Consider the following 20,189-nt stretch of genomic DNA (forward strand, 5'->3'; position numbering starts at 1 on the left):
TGTATGTAAAAATAATGTGATATCTTGTAATAATTGTAAGTCGCCCTGGATAAGGGCGTCTGCTAAGAAATAAATAATAATAAAAAAAAATAATAATAGTATCTTGAAAGGAGGAAAATGCTATTTAGAAAGAAGAAAAACAGTGTTATATGTCATACCTTTCCATCAAGAATAATGTGATTGGAACACGTAGTGCATGGAATTTGCATACCCATGCAAATGATTTAACAAATAACTGCCCAGGCACTTTATCTCTATAGCTGGACAATAGAAGCAGTGAGGCTGAACAATTGCTGACTATTGTGATACAAACCTAAACATGAAGAGGGGAGCTCACTGGGGCAGTGAGTATGTGGTTCTGTTGTTCATGATGGCGCTGTCACCAACAGCTCAGGCTCAGTCCAGGTGCTCTGTGCCATCAGGGAAGACGGTCTATGATTTCACAGTTCAGACCCTGCAAGGTCGCCATGTTTCGCTGGATCACTTCAGAGACAAGGTTCTGCTCATCAGCAATGTGGCAACCTTTTGAGGTTCCACAGTCAAGCAGGTAATCATGTTTGCCTTTTGTACATTTATCAGAATGTCAACCATAACTTAAAAACACTGCACCATAATAGGCTTACACTGGCATTAGGCATGTTTTACACGCTATAGTTTTCCTGCTTTTAAATAACTCCGTAGAAGAAAAAAGGAAAAAAAAGATTATTTTAATACAAAGCTCAGAAATACATTTCTGTAAAGAAAAAAGTGTTCTAATGATAATGGTTTATGATAACCTTTACCACATGTTTGAGTATTTTGAAGTTATGGAATAATATTTGCATACCATATGCTTAATATTTATGTATTTTTAAACAAACCAGTGAGCTTTTGAATTACTATAATTGTATACATAGGTATGAAATAATACATTGGATGCAATTCTTAAAAGCATCTGTGTAGTTTACTCTGGTTTGGTGTCTTAATTGGGTGTGTTTTTCTTTTTGGATAAATCTTGCTAAATGACATCTTGGAGTGAAAGCCTTTCAGAATCTAGTCCATTGTGCATTGGTTGATTGTGAGCTTTTCTAACATACAGTATATTGTTTTGTGATAGAGGATTTTGATTAATTATCAAATGATGATAGAATCAGTTCCTCATTCACTTTGTTAATTGCATAAAATGGTATTTCTTTAAATGTTTTTTGTAAGTCAATTACATTTGGCATGTAGTAGTTTCTTTTAAATTGTATACCATTTTCTTTCTACCATATTCATATGCCAACATTTCAGGCTAATTTATTTTGTATAATTGCTAAAACTGTTGCCTGCTTATACCTTAGAATTAATGTATGTGTGTTTAAAGTGATATACACTACAATTCTCCATTTCCTTATTTTAACATGTGTCCATTATTTCCCCCCTCATCTGCAGTACTATGAACTGAATGCACTAATGGAAAAGTTAGCTCAGACCCCCTTCACTGTTCTCGCCTTCCCCTGTAACCAGTTTGGCCTTCAGGAACCTGGTAAGGGTTGTGTTTTTCAATACCATCTGCAGACTGTCATTTCAATCTAACAGGCCATTAGAAAAATACAAATACAAATGTAAAACGGCCCCTATTTACCAATGTAACTGCTGTGGTGAAATTAATTGACTTCTAGATCATCTTTTATGAAAAGGCATTATGAAGAGTTATTCTGCCGGTCATTTGAACTACAAAAAAACAGGTAGTTATACTGTAGCATGGTTCATTTTGACACAGCCAAAATAACATACCAAAAAACAGGTGACAAATAAACAAATATGTAAGCTATAGTTGCTAGTCATGAAGTAAAATGACAGGTTAGGAACTGTCGGTAGCATTTCTATAACAAGACGCATTATTCCTTTTACTGAAGTGTATTACAGTATTTCAATCTTAACAGAGGAAAACTACGAGACATTAAACATCCTTAAGTATGTAAGACCAGGAGGAGGATTTATCCCGAAGTTCCAGATATTTGGAAAGATTGAAGTGAACGGGGCTAAGGAAGACCCACTCTACACTTTTTTAAAGGCAAGTGCTTTGTAAGTGATTTTGATTATATGGCTGGTTTATAAAATACAGTCACTTCATATTAAGTGACAGGGAATTCACATTAGGTACTGTGCAATTACATAGATATTATTGTTGTACTAATATTCACAAAAATAAAGTTTTATATTGGTACAGTACAACGATACCTCAATGCATTTTTCCATGGTAGATCCCTGCATGATCAGGGATGAAAACCTTGTGAAAGATACTGAATTATATCTTAAGCAGTAGTTGAATGGTTCGTAAAGTTGTGAGTTGTTTTAACATGTTGGTTTTGGTACACTGCAGGAATACTGCCCATTTGTCAACCCTCTGATTGGAGATCCAGAGAAACTCTATTGGTCCCCCATTAAAGTCAATGACATACGCTGGAACTTTGAACATTTTCTCATCAATGCCAGAGGAGTGCCGATTAAGAGGCAAGTTTTTTTTTTTTTTTTTTTTTTTTTTTTGAATACACAGCAGAACTGGTCTCGCTTAAGAGCATAATTTATACAGTATAGTGACCAGTAAAATATAGTGGTGTTTATCCCATTGACCTCAGCTGTGGCAGATCTAAACACTGCCACTATTTAGATGACTAAATTAGACCTCTTTGTGCACACCAGATATATTGCAGTACTCAAGTCTCTTTAGTGTATTTCGATCTGTAACAAATATGCAAATGCCAGAAGGGTCCTATTTTCCTAATTTCAATGATAGCAGTATTATGATATGCAAAGTAACAGCTTATAATTAAGTAAAAATACAAAAATTATATATTCTTTCATTTGTACTTTTTAGATCAATTGAATATACACCAAGTTATTTAACAGTTTGGTAAAATTGGTATGGCATTGCTTACTTGAAGAGTGGAGATACATGGATTGACATGTTTTAGTTTCGCACAAAGCTACTGTGTTGTCAGATTCAAATAACATAACTTGCCCCAAGTCTGACTGTGGGAGCACAGTAAGAACAGAATGCCATATCAAATCCTCCACCTCTATACTAGAAAACTAAGGAGAAACTGTTAGGATGGAGATACACAGACACGTGTTTAACAGAACACACCAATGACCAGTACCGATCTGCACAGACATAATACATACTGTCCTAAATTTTAATTTGCAGTTCTCTTCTACACTGCTGTTTTTGGCAGCTGTAGTCCTAACCTCTAGGCACAGTAAGGTCTCTCCAAAGTCATTGTGTTTTCCAATTTCCCCATCTTGGGAAAGCAAGATTGGTGCTAATCAGTCTATGAGAACTATCTGTAATTTGAAGTAGCAACCAATTGCAATTGTAGTTAATCACCAAATAAGGTTAACCTTAGAAATGTAGATAATGATACATATAATAATTATGTTCCTTTTTCTTAGGTATGACTTAAATGCTTCTTTTAAAGAGGTGGAAAGTGACATTGAGACTCTTCTGAAAGAAATGTAGACATCCAGATAGAACCAGTGGGAATACCAGTACCTTTGAATGGATACATGAAAGCCTGCACATTGCAACAATGGAGACAGAATGAAGAACATTCAGTAAATGCTGACAAGCAGCTGATTAGTGTCTGATGTGGTGGGAGAGAATACTCTGTGTTTAGTGCATTCAGTCAGCGCATTCAGTCCCATCGGTCTCTATTCAATTGTTGGTTGGCTTCTTTTGATTCACAGGATAGTCTAGTATAATAATAAAGCAGTCATAAAAATTAAACTTTGTTTTTTTTGTTTAATGATTAAGCTTTTTAATTATGCTTTTTTTAAATTATATTTTTTTTAGATATTCAACCACTAAAATTTGAACCATCTCACACACAAATAATGTATTTTCTATTGCAGCACCAGCAGATCATTAACGGACTTGTATTATTGTGAAGTATTCAATCAGTTCAAACATTGTATTTAAGAACTATATGTAAAATAAATTCAGACATGTTTTCAATACTGGTGCAATCAGTGCACAATACAGCATGAAGATAAGAGTTTCAAAAGCTTTAAATTTTATTAAAAATAAACAAAAAAAAACCAAAACAAACATTTATTCCAACACCATTCTCAAATCAAACCACACAAGTAAAAAAACAAGAAAAAAATAACATTAAATTACCTGTGCTCTTACTGAGTCGGCATTTGTCAGAACAATTCATTTAAGGAACTGTGCTGACAGACTGAAAAGGGCTCAAAACATGCTGATTGCATGTTAACTAGTTGTTATGCAGCTCTACCTTCAGATCTCACTGCCAGTGAAAGAGGGCTCAGAAACCGATGTAAGATTCAGTGTAAAAACAATTGAAACAACAGAGCGCCATTTTATTGTAAAAATCTGGCAACTTATTCTCCTAATGCTTCCCCAAATGGTAGAATGCAGTATAAAGCACATGGGTCAGATGTACTAAATTATTACTCCAGTAAAAAAAAAAAAAGTTTGCTTTATTTTTCTAAAACAAAAAAAACATAAAGCTAGGAAGAAACAACTTTGATATTAATACGATTAGAAACCATAAATCATATAAACCAGCATTCACAGTGAGGCTGTATGTTTTCACTGTAGAAAAAACTGCACTTTGCTTTCTCCTCTCAGTCTTATCATTTGGTACAGGTATTTCTATTACACTGAAGTCCAAGACATACTGCACCGGTATTTATATGGGAGCATTTAAGGTTTTCAATGAAGCAGCCACTTCTAAAAAGGGAATACTGCAACAGTACTACACACTCTATACATGTATAACACAAGTTATTAAGTCACAAAGAACACCTACAGGCAACTTCCATTAATTCATGCAGCCTGTTAGGTTATATATATACAGTGAACAAATTCAAGTTGCAAGATAAATAACGACTTAAGAGATACATTGAAACAGCAGTATTTACTTCTGGGACCAAATAAATAATATGTATACATTTCATGGACTCAAAAAACAAAAGAAAATAAGTACCGCTGATCTAGAGTGTCAATTTAAAAAGCCATGAAAAATGCTTAGTCATGAACGCTGGATGTAACTTTGATTCCATAGTATCATTCGGAATTCTACTTTTTCTGTGCGCCTACCTTTTGCTCTCACTTTTTGTATTTAAAAGGTTTAGTTTTCTGACTTATAATTAAGTGTCCTGTCATTAACATGTAGCATGGGCAATCCCCACTTGACACATAGCTACTTCTTCCCCAGGACCAGCTACTATTGGAATTGCTCAATAATTACACATGTTTCTACAGTGAATGTCTTTTTGGAGTTTCATAACACATCTTTAATTTGCATACTTCAAAATAAGAAAACAGTTCATAAAGGCGGTCTCAGCCTGCAGCAGTTAAAGTGTACACACATCATAATCCACACAAAGAACAAACATTACAAAAAAAAATAAAGTAGAAAACAAAAACTACTTTAATAAAATGTAGGTGAAATCTAACATGATTTCAGCATTTTGTTAAAATCATTGAAACAGTGAGCTACGATTTCTGTTAAGATTTAACTAGTCAAATTTGTTGGCACCTAAATACAAATGTTTTGACCAAATACCTTCAGTAATGAACACCTATATTTTACCATCTTTTACCCAAACATCCCAGTCATTATACCTTAGGCTTCTTGGTTGTGCTGAAATGAACGCCTAAATTCACTTGTGATATGATGGAATCAAACTTATATATTTGAAATTCATAAAATCATTTTTTTTTTTTTTGGTTTGACCAACATTTTTCAATATCACACTACAATTCTAAATTAATTTTATTTTTAAATTTCCAACCACCTACCTCCTGTTAAACAGGTACATGTGGGATTAAAATCCATATGCTTTTCCACAAGTTTAAAATGGCAAAACCAGTTAAACTGTGTGCAGTATCAAAACATTATGCAGGGATAAAATGCTTTTTTTAAGATGACCCATTCTGACAATGTCCATGTGAGTACATGGGATTTCTTGACATTGGGCAACCTTAAAAAAGCAAGACTATGATAACATGCATTTCAAATTAATACGGTATCTGTAATATGTCAGTCATTGTTTTAGGAATGGAGTGCTACTAAATTAATTTTTGGTAAGACTTTTCATTAAAAATCAACTATCATCTCTTGTCCGGTCAAGCCAATGCATAACACAATACATTAACAGTATTCATTATAACAGTGTATCAAAATTGCAAAAACACCAAGTAACAAAAAAAAAAAAAAAAAAAAAGATTTATTAAATCAGCAAATGTATATGTCTTAAACATGAAAAACAACTAAACAAAAGTTAGCAGTATGTTCCTTCAATCTTCGAACACGCAAATGCTGTTTTGTTAACTCCTCAAATACTGTATTTGACACAGTTACACATGTAAATAAAATATGTATAATTCCCATATCTTGGTTTAACTCAAAAACCAATATTGTAATATTACCTCAAACCTTCCTCGGATCTTGGGATGCTAGCCAGCGCCAGCAGTCTACCTAACACCACATTTGTTATAAATTCATTATTTTTAAATCATATAGCCTAGTTACAATTATTTTATAAGAAATTGATCAAAAAGGCTCAATTCAATACAAATGAGCTTATATCAATTGCGACCTTGTATGTATGGGCATCCTTAATATTACCTTGCATTTATTAGGCAGTCAAGTCATTCCTAATGGGAAATTAACAACCATAGAAGCCTGGGAAGCTCACACTGTTATTATCTTGCAATCATTTTTTTATGGACACTTCCAACATGCAGGGCCGTCAATCTAATCAGTCATACAGAGGAGAGAGGGGTCGAGAATTTGACAGAACAGACACTACTCTCATGCCCAGTGTTATATACCATCCAACTGGCAAGTGTTTAAAATGTGGGTTTCAGTTATGGCTGGTGTGTTCACCACTTCTAAATCTACGATCATCATAGTACATAGTGGTTGACTTGAAAACTTCCCATAGAGATCATGCTGTAGAGGAGAATGGAACCGACAGCTGTTCAAACCAACTGAGGTTTTGCATGCAGTTTAGCCTTAAGCCAGAAATGCTGCTAATACTTGAACTGATAGTATACAACAACATTTATTAAACCATATTTATCTTATTATTAAATGATGTACAGGATGGTCTCATGTACACAAGTGATTATTTACGTGCTTATTTAAGCTTTGGTGCTAGTAGGGTGTTGAGAAGTACAGGTAAGAGAGGGTAACTTAACGCTAAGCAAAGGAAGTCTAGATGATACACAAAGCTGCAATACAAAATGAAGCTGTCTCAGTAAATATACACACAACAAGGTTTTTGTGGGCTCAAAAACACATGGATCTTAAAATTGTCTAAATAATTCAACCAGATTCACATAGATGAAAAATCTCTGCAAGAATTTACTTCCAGCATGTTGTTTGAAAAACAGATAAAACTAACAGAATTTGGTATAATATCTAAATCACATTAACCTTCCCCACAACATGACCCTGGATTTATTTTTTGGTCTTTGAGGCAATTGGTGCAACATCTGCCAAGTGTTTAACTTGGCTTGATGTGCTTGTATACCTAGCTAATGAATGAAACAAAGCCTGAAATAGGTTTCTGTCACACCAGCTCCAATAACCAAGGGAAAAAAACAGCCTTTCTTTCCTTAGCTATGCTGTATGGCTAATTATGCATATGGAAAACCCTGCAAAATCAGGTAACCTATGTTAAAATATATGCCTCATCAAAAACAAACATATTACTTTACAAACTGATTTCCCACAACAAGCTGAGCTTCTGCAAAAAGCAACTGCTTTGAGACAATCCCATAGGTCACCAGTCCAATTCCAAGTTCAGCAACATTGATTACCAGGCAACTATAAGTTTCAACACTCCCTGATGACAGCTATTTTGTTTTTGTGTAGACAGAGATATGGGTTGGATCCACAGTAACATCACTGGCAGATGGACAAAGCAAAGTGGAAGATGCTTTCCTACAGTAGTTGTTTGAGTGCTGCCATGCAGAACTAGCTTACAGTTTGCACACACATGTGCTGCTGGCTGCATTCCCTCCAGCAGCGACACATTTTCAAAGTGTCCTCCGGTAAGCACTAACTGAAGGCCTGGTCGTACCGCCCTTTGACCATCATGTTTAGTAAAGGTCCCACCTGTGGAAAAGGAAGAAACACCACCATGAGTAGAGCCTGACAATTTATTAATGTTTTGTGATGGAATGGTTTTCTACAAAGATAAAATCCTTCACGGATAAGTATGATGATAGGGTTAAAAATAAACATCCTGAAACATTTGCCATAAATACCTCTTGTGGCTCCCCAAGAGCTTCTCCCAGCATCTTCTCTATATTCCTCATGATAGCCACCTTTTGATGAGCTTTCAGAGGGTACTCTATCCTCTTTGGAGTGGGTGCTCCCTGGGGGGAAAAAAAAAAATTACACCAAGGAACATATGAACTTGGAGGCCCATCAAGCTGCTAGAATAGTACCATTAAATCACACGGTTAACTTCAGTATTTTAACATTTAGATTTACTGTAGTGTGTCTGAAAAGAAAAAAAAAAGTGCACTCGTCAAGGTCATTTTGTACCACATGTATAAATTCTGTATTACACAAAGTAGACAGACAAAATGCATATGCATACTAACGTATGTACAAATGTACAATGCACAGAATGTAAATCTAAGACACTTAATCTGAACATTAGGAGTATTTTAAGCCTACAGGGTTTGCATGTGTTCTTTCTTTAAACTTAACAGGATACCACTACTGATAGCAACTAAAACAAATGATCTGTATGATGTTTCCTCCCAATAATCTTAATTCTGGAATCAGGTGTTTATTATCCCTCACAGTGGATGACATGGCGGTACATGCATATCTCTGGAAAATCGCTTATCTTGAGAACACAAGAAGTAATTTTAATCTGCTTTACCATGATACCAACACCTCATCTGCTTACCTAATGGCATCTGGGTCTTAAATACCACTTATCCAATTTGCATTAAACTATTAATACTTATTATTTCTAGACTATTCTGTATATAGTGTATTTAAAGATTGAGTTCACTGCATAGAACTGGGAATTTACTAATCCCCTCTGAATGAGTGCCAACCAGAGTGTAAATCACAGATCCAGAATCTCCGAGTTAGTTTTGGAACGAGCACCTGCAAGTTGTCTGCTATAACCAGCAGACTGATTCCATCTTTCCTGACAATTCAATAAGATCAATAAGTCCCTTCATAACGAATATTTTCTGCAGAAGAAATACTGCTGTTGCAGACCACTTGTTTAATGCCTGGCTGGTCTAGCAAAGATATTCTTTTTACTCTCCAATTATGAAACATCTCTCAGTGACAGTGACATTTAGTACAGCAAATGGACTTCGATGGACATGAATGTTTCTGAACAAAATCTACTTGTAAAGGATAATCCACTGCTCCAGTTTCTAGGTTGAGAGAATGGTGCATGGGTAGCTTTTTTTCCCCCTCAGGTGGTGCCATTGATTCTCTGACACCAAATGCTAGGGTAGTTAAGAGATTATTTATTATTTTTTTTTTTTTTTACTTTGCAGGGATCTGCATATTAGTCGGATAATACTTAGTGTCCCCCCGTCCCCCCCCCCCCCCCCGATTATGACCAGGTTTCCATAGAAAAGACCAAAAGGTCCTACCTTGTACCAAAAGTTAACTGTGATAGTAATTCCTCCATTTAGTAAGGATTCAATGTGATGCCACCTGAAACAGCAAAAACAGAACATGAATCTGACTGCAAACCAAAAAGCAATAACACATTCTTAGCATCAAAACAAGGTCCGAAGGATAAACAGATATGAGTTAGCCACGTCATTCACAACAAACTCTGAAAATCACCTTAAAAACAGAACTTGAAGACCTTTGCATTTTGCTTGTAGGATTTCCGATTTTCTTTCTATGGTTCCTTATTTAAGTTTTTTTTTTTTTTTTTTTTTTTTTTAAATGTACAAGGCATAAACTAACTTCAGCTGTATCCATGATAAAGGTGTTTAATTATGATAATAAAGAGAGCCTGGGAGTGTAACAGCTAAGTTAAAACAGTAAGGGCTCTGATCCATTAGAGGAAGAGCTCCTTATCTCTTTGCAGCAGCAACATGCTGCAAATTACTGCCTTTCACACAGAGCCTGTAACTTTACTGAAGAGTGTTAATTATCAGCCTCTGCTGTCCCCCCGTGCTGAACTAAATGTGATCCTTTTCTGGTAATATATGCAAGTTCCTCGCTGATGCTTGCTGAAGTTTCGGGGGATTAAATCCATTTGTTGGTGACACTCTGGAGATCTAACATCTAAGCAAGTATTTCTGTACAAACCAGACACAGGTGTTTTCTGAACAAAAACAAAGCTACCCGCAGTTCCAAATTATTAGGGGAATGACACCTCTGATAAGGGCCCATAATGAGTCAACGTGAAGGGTACTGTTAGATTTTATCCAGGGAGTTGGTTTATGAGATGTGAGCTGTAAAAAAAAAAGACTTCACAAAAACATTCAAGCCCCCCTACAGGGGTGCCTGATAAAGACACCCAATCAGATACATGTGTAGCCTCTAACCTATATATTAAAGTACAATTTATTCTATAATGTATGGCTGCTTGATCAAAGCTAAAAGCATGACAGTGCAAGTGGCCACCAGGCAGAAATGCAGCATTTCAGCAGACTTCTTTCTGGTTGGCAACGTTTTCTCTGCTTTTTGCTGGTGAAGTCGAGAGCCAATGGATTGGAAGATGGGTTGTCACATTTGAATCAATTTGACAGCTGCTGCATGTGTGGGAGGCTGAGAACACCCACCACAGCTAGGGCTACAGGGAATCTGTTTTTATTTCACGTTAGAAGCATCTACACAGAAATCATATTGGTGATGCTTTTATGAGTTAATAGGTGGGTGAAGTCAAACTGTTAAAACGCATGGATTATTATCTACAGCACAAGACTGAACACCTGGTATACTGCCTTATAGCACGCTGGTCCTTTGTATTTTGGGGAATATTTAGTTTCAACTGATATTTACAGTACCAGATGCTATCAACAGGAGGCAATATGGCATGCTACCGTTTCAAAGTTTTTATAATAACTAATGGACACAATGTCAAAATGACCATTGCCAGACTAGTTTTAGTTTCACTCAGATTAAATTATTTTTTTCAAAAAAAAAAATCTAGTTACAACATTTGACCACAAGGTAGAGCTCAGATTAAGATAAAACAAAATGTCAAACAATATTTAAAGTTTAAAAACACATGACAAGAAGTTCATTTAGCAATAATTTATATTCAGAATCTGCTACATAGTGGAGGTATTAGAGTGCCCTTCGGTTCACATACATTCACAAGTTATTACAGTTAAAGGATTTAATTATATTAATTTAAATGGGTAGATAGGGAAGACTTCTTAACGAATTAAAGAAATTAAGATCAGCTGGTCAATGCATTGCAGCACAGCAGGCACTTAAGATTTCAGTTTTTTTTGTTTAAAACATATTTTGGTAATTTGCTGCAGATGTGAGGATGAAACCAGACAACTTGTAAATAAAATTAATAAATACCCCTTACCAATACATCGGGATGTAAAGCACATCTCCTGGACCCACCACTGTTTCATAACCCACGACATGTTTGAAATTAGGAAACTTCTCATAGTCAGGATTTTCAAAATCAACCTAAAAATGACATTGATTAGTAAAAAGGCCAGTTATATATATATATATATATATATATATATATATATATATATAAGTTTGAGAAAAATGAAAAATGCTGTGTACCAAAATGATCAATAAGAAAAAAAAAGAAAAGGATATTTCAGGTACTTAAAGGTAGAATAATTGATTACAAATCAATTATCAGGACGTTTCGGACTACAAGTCCTTCATCGGCTGGATACAAAAAACCAGTGCTTTAAGAATTTTTTTATTTTTTTTTTATCAACTTCTTAAAGCACTGTTTTTTTGTATTCAGCCAATGAAGGACTTGTAGTCCGAAACGTCCTGATAATTGATTTGTAATCAATTATTATACCTTTTTAAGTACCTGAAACATCCGTTTCTTTTTCTTTTATATATATATATATATATATATATATATATATATATATATATATATATATATATATATATATATATATATATATACACACACACACACACACACATACATACAGGCTTGATTCAACCCACACAGTTGTGGTTTTCTGCATATGTTGCAATTCCAGGAACACCCAGGAGCTGCTCTGATATGTTGAGATGAGATCCTTCTGCTTTGCCATGATTTAGATCACATTACCAAATACATTCTCATACATTACAGACTAGAGTATTTTTTTCATTTTAAAATTACATTCCATGTTTTTATGTCCAGTCAGTGTAGAAACATCAATTGCCACCAACTACCAAAATGAGATCCCCCTTCACCTGACTTTGTCGATCACACGGATGATGCACTGGGAATGGATAGAGACGTTCAAACTGATCTGGTGGAAAGAGTATACATCGTTTGTAACCTTTTATTTGAGCAAAAAAGTTTTGTTGTTCATCATAGTGTGCCGGGGTCACATTCCCTGCAAGAAAAATTGAATAAATCAAATTAAATCACATTACCAAATAAACAATTTAAAAAAAGTTAGAAAAGCATTTGTATTTTAACATAACTACCCAAAACAAAAACCAGTGATTATGAATATCAATAAAACAGCTAAATGTAGTGCTCTTAATATCATTTTTTAAAAAGTTTGTTTCTGATTTGTGTGGAAATACCTCTGTCCTGTTGTTGAAGTGCTCTAATCCCAACTAGATCTTACTGTGAATAACAAATTGTACAGATAACTTGGAGAGTTTCTTGGCGAAGTGTACTTTTCTGCTATGCCAAGCAAACCAGCACGCTTAGCACCATAATGGAATCAATCCAGTACCTTCCATGCCAATGAGAAGCAGGTTGGATGTCAGCGGTCCCCAGTTCCGTTTGGCTTGTTGTTTGTTAATCCAGTTCCAGTTAAATCCCAGAAAATCCACCACAATTTTCCGGCCTACTGTGTCGTTCAGTGTTTGCTGCAAATATAACCTAAAAATTATTGAAAAATCAGTTATTCGTATTCTTTTTAAAACATTGCATGATTAAAAAAAATAAAAAAATCAGACCTATACAAATTGTGTAAAGGTCTGAATTGGACTGAAACAGTTTTGGCTAATCTTTGACTGTCTTAACTAATTCGTAAAGAAACTAATAAATGAGGTAGGCCAACTGATCCAGAAAATATTTGTAGAAGGAGATGTACAGAAGGAGGATGTGTTGAAATCGATAAGCTGTCCGCACATAGGTTTACTTTATAAATGTATTGTACCGATTGCTGTATAGGCATTTAAGTATGTGGGAATGACAAGGATGTGGCCTTAAACAATTGCTTTTTTTTTTTTTTTTTTGAAGCAGCAGCACCACCACCAAGACAATGACAACTTAACAAAAACTGTACTTTCACTTTTAGTTTCCAAAAAGAAAAGTGGCAACTGTTTAGAGAGAGAGAGAATATGGGATGTGATCTGTGGGCAGTAAGTTAGGCAGTGAGCCCAAACTATTAAACAGACAGGATTCTGGGACCTAGATGACTTTGTGAATGCTTAGTCATGACAAAGGATTACAGCAATTTGATTTGACAAATTGAATTTCATACTCAACACATTCCACAAACACCTGAACTATGGCTCTCAATTTACAGTTAAAAAGTAGTTGGTTTTTTTTGTCTGTATGCATAAATGGACGAAGAGATGGGAAGATCACACGGCTGCAGGTTAAAATGAATACAAGATAAACCCAGCTAGCTCTCTGCTTAGTCTAATAGTGGATTCCTTAATCCTAGATTTCCTCCTGTGATAACTTTGACAAGTAACTTTGTTTTTATGAAATCATGTTGTCACAATTAATTTTTGGAGTAGCAAGTCAATCCGGTCTGGTTGTTTAAAAATGTTTGAATTCCATATTCCATCCACCCTTTTAGTGTGATCAATGCTGTAGCAAACCCAATTATATCAAATTGAGGTGTCCTAGAGTTTCCTTTAGTTTAATACAAAGCCCACAAAGAGCTATAACACAGACAATCATGCTTGGCACTTCCTGTCCTCTGGAAAAGGACCTTAAGCCTTGTTGGTAGTTTTGCTAAATGAAAACCAGTGTTAATATAAGTATATTATTATAGCGGGCCAGAAAAGGGTTGAAAGCACCTGGAGGTATGTCTGATTAAGCGCTACTGAAAGGCATTCATTTGCCCACTAGGTTCCAAGAGCAGTAATTACAAACTGATATATAATATAATTCTGTATAATGAAGGTGCAGCGTACCAATACGGTAAAGTGATCCAGTCAGGTATAATAGGAGATTGGACTAGTGACAAAGGAAAATGATTACTGGTTAAACCCACCAGGCTGAATTTTATTGGGACCGTTAAGGTCTTCCAGTAAGCATGTGCAATAAAGTATGTAATTAGTAATACATTCATCTTGATTTGTATACCGGTACTGGTTTACAGCACATTCAATTATTTATCAACTCATGGAAAGGAAAGTTAACCAGTGTCTAAGTAATAGTATATAGTAGAATGGCTAATCCAAATATCTGTAGTGTCCTATGATCCAAACCATACTATCATAATGAAATGCATGCTAAAAGCAGCTGCAGAAACCTTTTTTCTCTCACACAGGTGAATTCAAATATTCTGCTAAAACACCAATCTAACACTTATTCTATACATGTGTAGGTCAGCATTATAAAGTGCATTTTAAAAACAAAATAAAAAATAAATAAAATATCTCGTAAAAATCCATTCAAGGCTAAACAAAGCATTTTAGCAAAGAAAACCCATTAAACCTAACAGGGTGTGGTCCTAACTGGTTCAGATTAGCAAGTCTATTGTAAACGTACGTACACACAAATCTGCAGCCTGGAGTGGGACAGATACTAGAAGATGCCTAAAGTGCCCTGTGGAATTGTGGGCCTACAACTGGGTCAAATTGGCAGTGGATTTCAGTCACAAATGCGGCACTCTGGTCAAGGAAGATGACCAAGGAAGGCCTCGAACACCATCATGGACAACAGACTCAGCCTAGGTTTAATATGCAAATGGAGTGGTCCTAATAAAGGGAGTGTCAGTGAGTGAATGTAACTATGCATGCATTGCAGGAAACAAACATGCAATATCTTCCCATATTGTAGGCATATTATCATGAAATACACATTTATTGAAAGTCAGTAATCAGAAAGTCAGTAATCACAGACTATAATTCTGAAAAAAATAGCAATTTTTTTTTTTTTTCTAAGACACTGTACACTTCATTTCACTTCCATGTTTTATCCAATTTAACATCTGCTGTTCTACTGCAAGTCGCTACCAAATCTTGATATTTGTACCTTTCCTCTCCACCAGTTTCTTCAGTCTTGTGCATCTTGTCCACAAATTCACTGAATTTCATTTCCACTCGCCTTGACTTTGGCATAAAGTTTTCAACGTTTGGTATTTTTTTTTCATCGTAGTACAAGAACTTGTGAGTTTGGGCAATGTACACTGAAAAGTCTCCATCTCCTATGCTTTCTTGCAAGAAGTCTGTGTCCCATTTGAGTGCTGGATAGACTAGGTTGGTGTCTGTTAACACAACCGGTTCCTAGAATGACAAAATGAATGTTAAATGTTAAGCCCATTTGTCTGTGCATAACTTTATCCCCTTAAATCCACAGCAAATGATGAATGATGCGCTATTTGTATTTGTTAAAAAAGACTAACAAAAATTGGCTACACTGCTTTCAAATAAACTTTTAAAACAGAAATTACATTTTTTTTTTTTTTCTTACATGTAATCACCCTTTACTTTCCCAAATATATTACTAGTATTCTAATAGAACACACTAGGAAAAAGCCGAGTAAGGTAGACTAAAGTATTTTTCAATTCAGATTCTAAAAGGTTTGTTCATATTAAAGCTCATCTAGACAGGTAGTACAGAAGAATGTTGGATACATGACGTCTATGACTCACACATCACCAGACAAAAACAAACAATATTCTTTTTTGTTTGCTTATGAAACTGTATCTGGGATAAAAATGTTCATGGAGTGAATAAATCAAAAATGAATGAATAATAATTATTATGAATTTGACTTTGAATAATACAGACGACTGCCCTCTAAAGGGACTTCTTATTTAAAACCAAAACAAGTGGTAAAAAAAAAAGCAGTTGTCTAAAAAAAAAAAAAAAAAAAAAAAAACTGTTAATGTTACACTAGACCTAAAAAATAGTTTGCATTATTCGTCAGTTCCACAAATTAAATCGTATTATTTTTCAGTGTATTATTTTTTTAGCGCGAGCCCCAATCAGAGTATCTAAAATAACCCTTTGCACACTAACGATGATGGCTGTTCATTCGTGAAGTCATGTACTGTACATTTGAGTCGAGCAGAACGCTTGTGCTACGTGACTGAGGCAGCGTACTCTTCAGACCACGTGGGTCTGCACCCGCTTTCCAAATTCAAGCCAAAACCGCAGTGCAAGAAGCGGAAGCAAAATACGTAAAAACAAAGTCTGTGCCAGGTTTATGTTTTTCTTTTTTTTTTTTTAATCATTGCACACCACATATACTTATAACGCAAATAATACTTTTATACACCATAATACTTTTGCAATTGCTGTAGAAAAGCAATAAATGGACAGGAATACAAAAAAAAAAAATCAAACCAATAACTGCACCTGTGTGTTCTATACACCAAGTCACTCGAGTCACACGCGCTAGTAAAAAATAAATTAATTAAAAAAAGGGGCAACGCATACAAGAGATTTTTTCTCGTAATTAACGTGATTATTTAAACTACTGCAGCCCACAGTCCAGTGCAATGCAATGGGAGAATGACTCATACAAGCCAAGTATTTATCTATGCTACCCTCCACACCACCACACAAACAGTACACAATGCAGACAAAAATAATAATACAACATAAGGATGATGGACTCGAAGTACAGTAGAAACTTGGAAAAGTACGTATGTTATGTCTTCCAGCTAAACACATTATTTGCAAAAACACTACTGCAGTGCCTGCTATGGCAATAAACTGTATACATGTTAACATGCAGTACACTGTACTAATCCGTACTAATCTGTACTAATACGTATAAAAATGCTCAAATTATCTAAATGCAATATGGAAATTCAAATATATTTAATGGAATAGCTTAATCTGATTAAATTTCATTTTTAATATAAAATTCCGAAAGACTTTACCAAACAACTATTTTGTTGTCTATTTTAAATCAGCAAAAAGAAATAGTAAAGACATACTGTAAGAATGTTTTATTATTATTATTATTATTATTATTATTATTATTATTATTATTAAAGCTTATATTGAAGCAGAGGCTTTTAGGCATTTAAAGCCTCTGAACAATTTGCATTATTATATATTTCATATGGATGTTAAAGTTCATGCTAAAATATCAGCTCTGAAGTTTTGCATAACCCCATAATCTTGCTTCATAAAGTCAAATGAAGCCTGCTGAATAACGGTATGTTGACATATTAAAATTACATACTGCTTTGTAGTTTCCATATACCTTGAGAAAAAACTCACAAAAATGGGAAAATGTGACATTTTGAAATCTAACATTAAATACTGTACTACTACTGTGGCTTCTGGTTGACTTTTGTGATATCATTTTGTAGCTTCTTTGATTACATTGTTTTTTTTAAACGAATCTCTCAATCCTAAAACTCGAGGTGATGCAAAACTTTTGGCCATAGTTGTACAGTGCTGAAGACACCAAACAGTTGTGTGGGTGAAGGGTGTGTTGTCTCCAGTAATTATTTTTTGGAATTGATTACGTTCCACCTCATTTCAGTTGATTGCACAGTATTTCTTAGCTCTTTCTTAATAAGCCATCAACTGCAGCCAAGTTAAACTCATCCCCTTGCTTATTAAATATTGAGCAAGAAGTCTCTGGTGTCTAAAAATGATACATTTTCTAGCATTTATAGTCCATATTAAAGTAGTTCAGTAGCGTTCAATAGTTGAATCAAATAAAATACAGTAATCCGTCACACATCCGCCCTAACCGTTTATCCGCCATGATCAATCTCTTTAGCAACGTTAGTTTATTATTGAACAGAGAAGATTGTTCAGATATTGTAGTTCCTACCAAAGTTTTCGTACATTGTGTTGTATGTGCTCCGTGCGCTGCCATTGCTGGTAGTGTCATGTTAGCTGTTCAGTGTGTTGACTTGATATGTATAAATCCTGGTCGCTTTGCAGGGTGTATCAACTTCAACCTCCGTCTCAATCTCCCGCCTGTCACTCAGCTGCTAATGCACGCACCCACACGTCAGACGGCTACTCTGTCACAAGCATTAATACTGTGTATCTTTCTAAACAAGGGATTTAAGAGAGCTCCCTAATAAAAGCTGAATCGCAAAACAATAACTGTGTGAATATAGTCATTGTTACAGCTGTGCAAAATGGTATTTAAAACAGGATTCATTTATGCGACTTTTTACATATTCTCTGGTCCCACCGCAGTCGGCTATGCGACGGATTACGGTACAGTCAAAAGATGTTAACAGGTGCAGTGATATTATCCACAGATCAATATTATACTATCTGAACAACGTACTAGTCCTTTTTTGGTTGTTCGGATAGCACCAATTATTGTTTTGCTATTCAGCTTTTATTAGGGAGCGCCCCTAAATCCCTTGTTTAGAAAGATACAGGGTATTAATGTAATATATATATATATATATATATATATATATATATATATATATATATATATATATATATATAAAATATGCTTTCCTGAGCAATAAAAGATGTTGTAATTGACATTCTAAACTGTCCTGCTGCAATTGTACAAATCTTCTGGTGTATTTGAGTGCACAGAAGGTTAAGCTATGGAATGAAGCAAACTTACATGAAATAAACAGAACAGAAGAGTTGCTCTAGCACTGCACTCTGGTACCTTACCACTGGAATGTATTAAATTAATCTAAACTGCAGCTATTCTAAATACCACCACTGTTTACCAGTAATAAAGACAGGAGGTTATGTCTCATTTCCCTCCCTTACTAAGGAATTATAAGCCAATATAAAGTGTTCCTTTGGATAGAAAGACATTCAGTAAAAGGCTGGCAGTGTTAATGCATTGCCCGAACCTTTAGGAAGTTGAGGGGAGCTACAGAATTTGCCATGTCTAAATTCCGATGTATAAATACTGTGACCAATAACATGTCTTTAAAAATGTATTAAAAATAGTGACTGCCTATCAACCCCTGTTAAATATTACTGTAGATTAGGAATAACAAACTATTTTTCAATCACAGTAAATGCAGAACAGAACGCTAACTATGCATCAAAATGTACTCATGTGTCGTATATCGAAACTACGTAAATAAGCCTGAAATTAACTTAAGTCTTAACAGTTTCTAATTTATTAACAAAGAGGTACATGCTTTCATTCATGTTAAATGTTTTCTAGACATGCAGTCATAACATAACTATTGTATTGCGTTAAGTAGCGCAAACCATACTTACAAAACAGTACAATATACTAAATACCTCATTGTCTATAAGCATCTCAGCCCTGGGGTCGGTATGGGAGAGCCTGGGTATTGGCCGGGTCTGGAAAGGGTACTTGCGGAGCTGAGACTCGATCCAGCCTGGACACTGGACCTCTGAAAATTCGGTGCCCCCTTCGGTACACGATGGTTCTCCTTCAGCCATTGCAGGTGCATGCACACGATATGCTTCTTTTAAAATGAAACCGTTTATACAATCTGGCAACTGGGTGTTTGTTTGTTTGTTTAGTTTTTTTGTTTTTTTTTTGCCACTGATGTTACGTTACAGTTATGTGAAACATACCAACAGCTTCTTCGGTCTAACAGTTCAGAACATGTTTCCACCGCTGCAGCGCCAATAATAAATGACAACTGAACACTATAAACACACAATCCCCAACTGACGAGCGAGCACCTAAGTTTAAAGAAAACACACAGCAGCGTTGTCAGGCAACACACGTTACTAACAGTATAGTGACACCAAGAGGTGCGACGGAATAATTGCATGTAAAAAAAAAGCACATTGCAAAGGTGTCTTAGGCTAGGCTTACGTAGTTTGGAAATAAACCCCTTTTTATTTCTAATTTTTTATTGATGGTACACGCTTTGCTATTTTTA

The 20,189-nt window shown here is 35.1% G+C and overlaps 2 protein-coding genes across 3 annotated transcripts; one reads left to right on the forward strand and one right to left on the reverse strand.

Annotated features, from left to right (window-relative positions):
- Nucleotides 1–264: 264 nt before the first annotated feature.
- On the forward strand, nt 265–3,751 carry gpx9 (glutathione peroxidase 9). The gene is made up of 5 exons (XM_034031269.3): nt 265–547; nt 1,414–1,507; nt 1,908–2,038; nt 2,348–2,478; nt 3,418–3,751. Exons 1-5 carry the CDS (start codon nt 320–322, stop codon nt 3,482–3,484), a joined length of 651 nt encoding a protein of 216 aa, XP_033887160.2. The 5' UTR covers nt 265–319; the 3' UTR covers nt 3,485–3,751.
- A 1,507-nt stretch (nt 3,752–5,258) lies between these two features.
- On the reverse strand, nt 5,259–20,076 carry LOC117418343 (hypoxia-inducible factor 1-alpha inhibitor-like). Of its 2 annotated transcripts, XR_009306758.1 has the most exons (9): nt 19,573–20,076; nt 15,391–15,641; nt 12,905–13,053; nt 12,408–12,553; nt 11,551–11,657; nt 9,641–9,704; nt 8,273–8,383; nt 5,872–8,120; nt 5,259–5,794 (listed from the first exon to the last, which is right to left on the reverse strand). XR_009306758.1 is itself a non-coding variant. In XM_034031268.3 (8 exons), exons 1-8 carry the CDS (start codon nt 19,735–19,737, stop codon nt 8,064–8,066), a joined length of 1,050 nt encoding a protein of 349 aa, XP_033887159.1. In that variant the 5' UTR covers nt 19,738–20,076; the 3' UTR covers nt 5,259–8,063. The 2 variants fall into 2 exon arrangements, 1 of the variants encoding a protein (XP_033887159.1); XM_034031268.3 differs by having other exon boundaries at nt 5,259–8,120.
- Between the last annotated feature and the right edge of the window lie 113 nt (nt 20,077–20,189).

Source organism: Acipenser ruthenus, chromosome 13 (genome assembly GCF_902713425.1).
Source record: "Acipenser ruthenus chromosome 13, fAciRut3.2 maternal haplotype, whole genome shotgun sequence".
NCBI classification, from domain to species: Eukaryota; Metazoa; Chordata; class Actinopteri; order Acipenseriformes; family Acipenseridae; genus Acipenser; species Acipenser ruthenus.

Excerpts from the sequence above, each read along its gene's own strand:
- LOC117418343 (XM_034031268.3), bottom strand. The coding sequence starts at position 19,737 with ATGGCTGAAGGAGAACCATCGTGTACCGAAGGGGGCACCGAATTTTCA. Across the intron at positions 13,054-15,390 it reads GAAACTGGTGGAGAGGAAAG|GTTATATTTGCAGCAAACAC; the intron begins GTACAAATATCA and ends AATAATTTTTAG. Across the intron at positions 9,705-11,550 it reads CTTTACATCCCGATGTATTG|GTGGCATCACATTGAATCCT; the intron begins GTAAGGGGTATT and ends TTGCTGTTTCAG.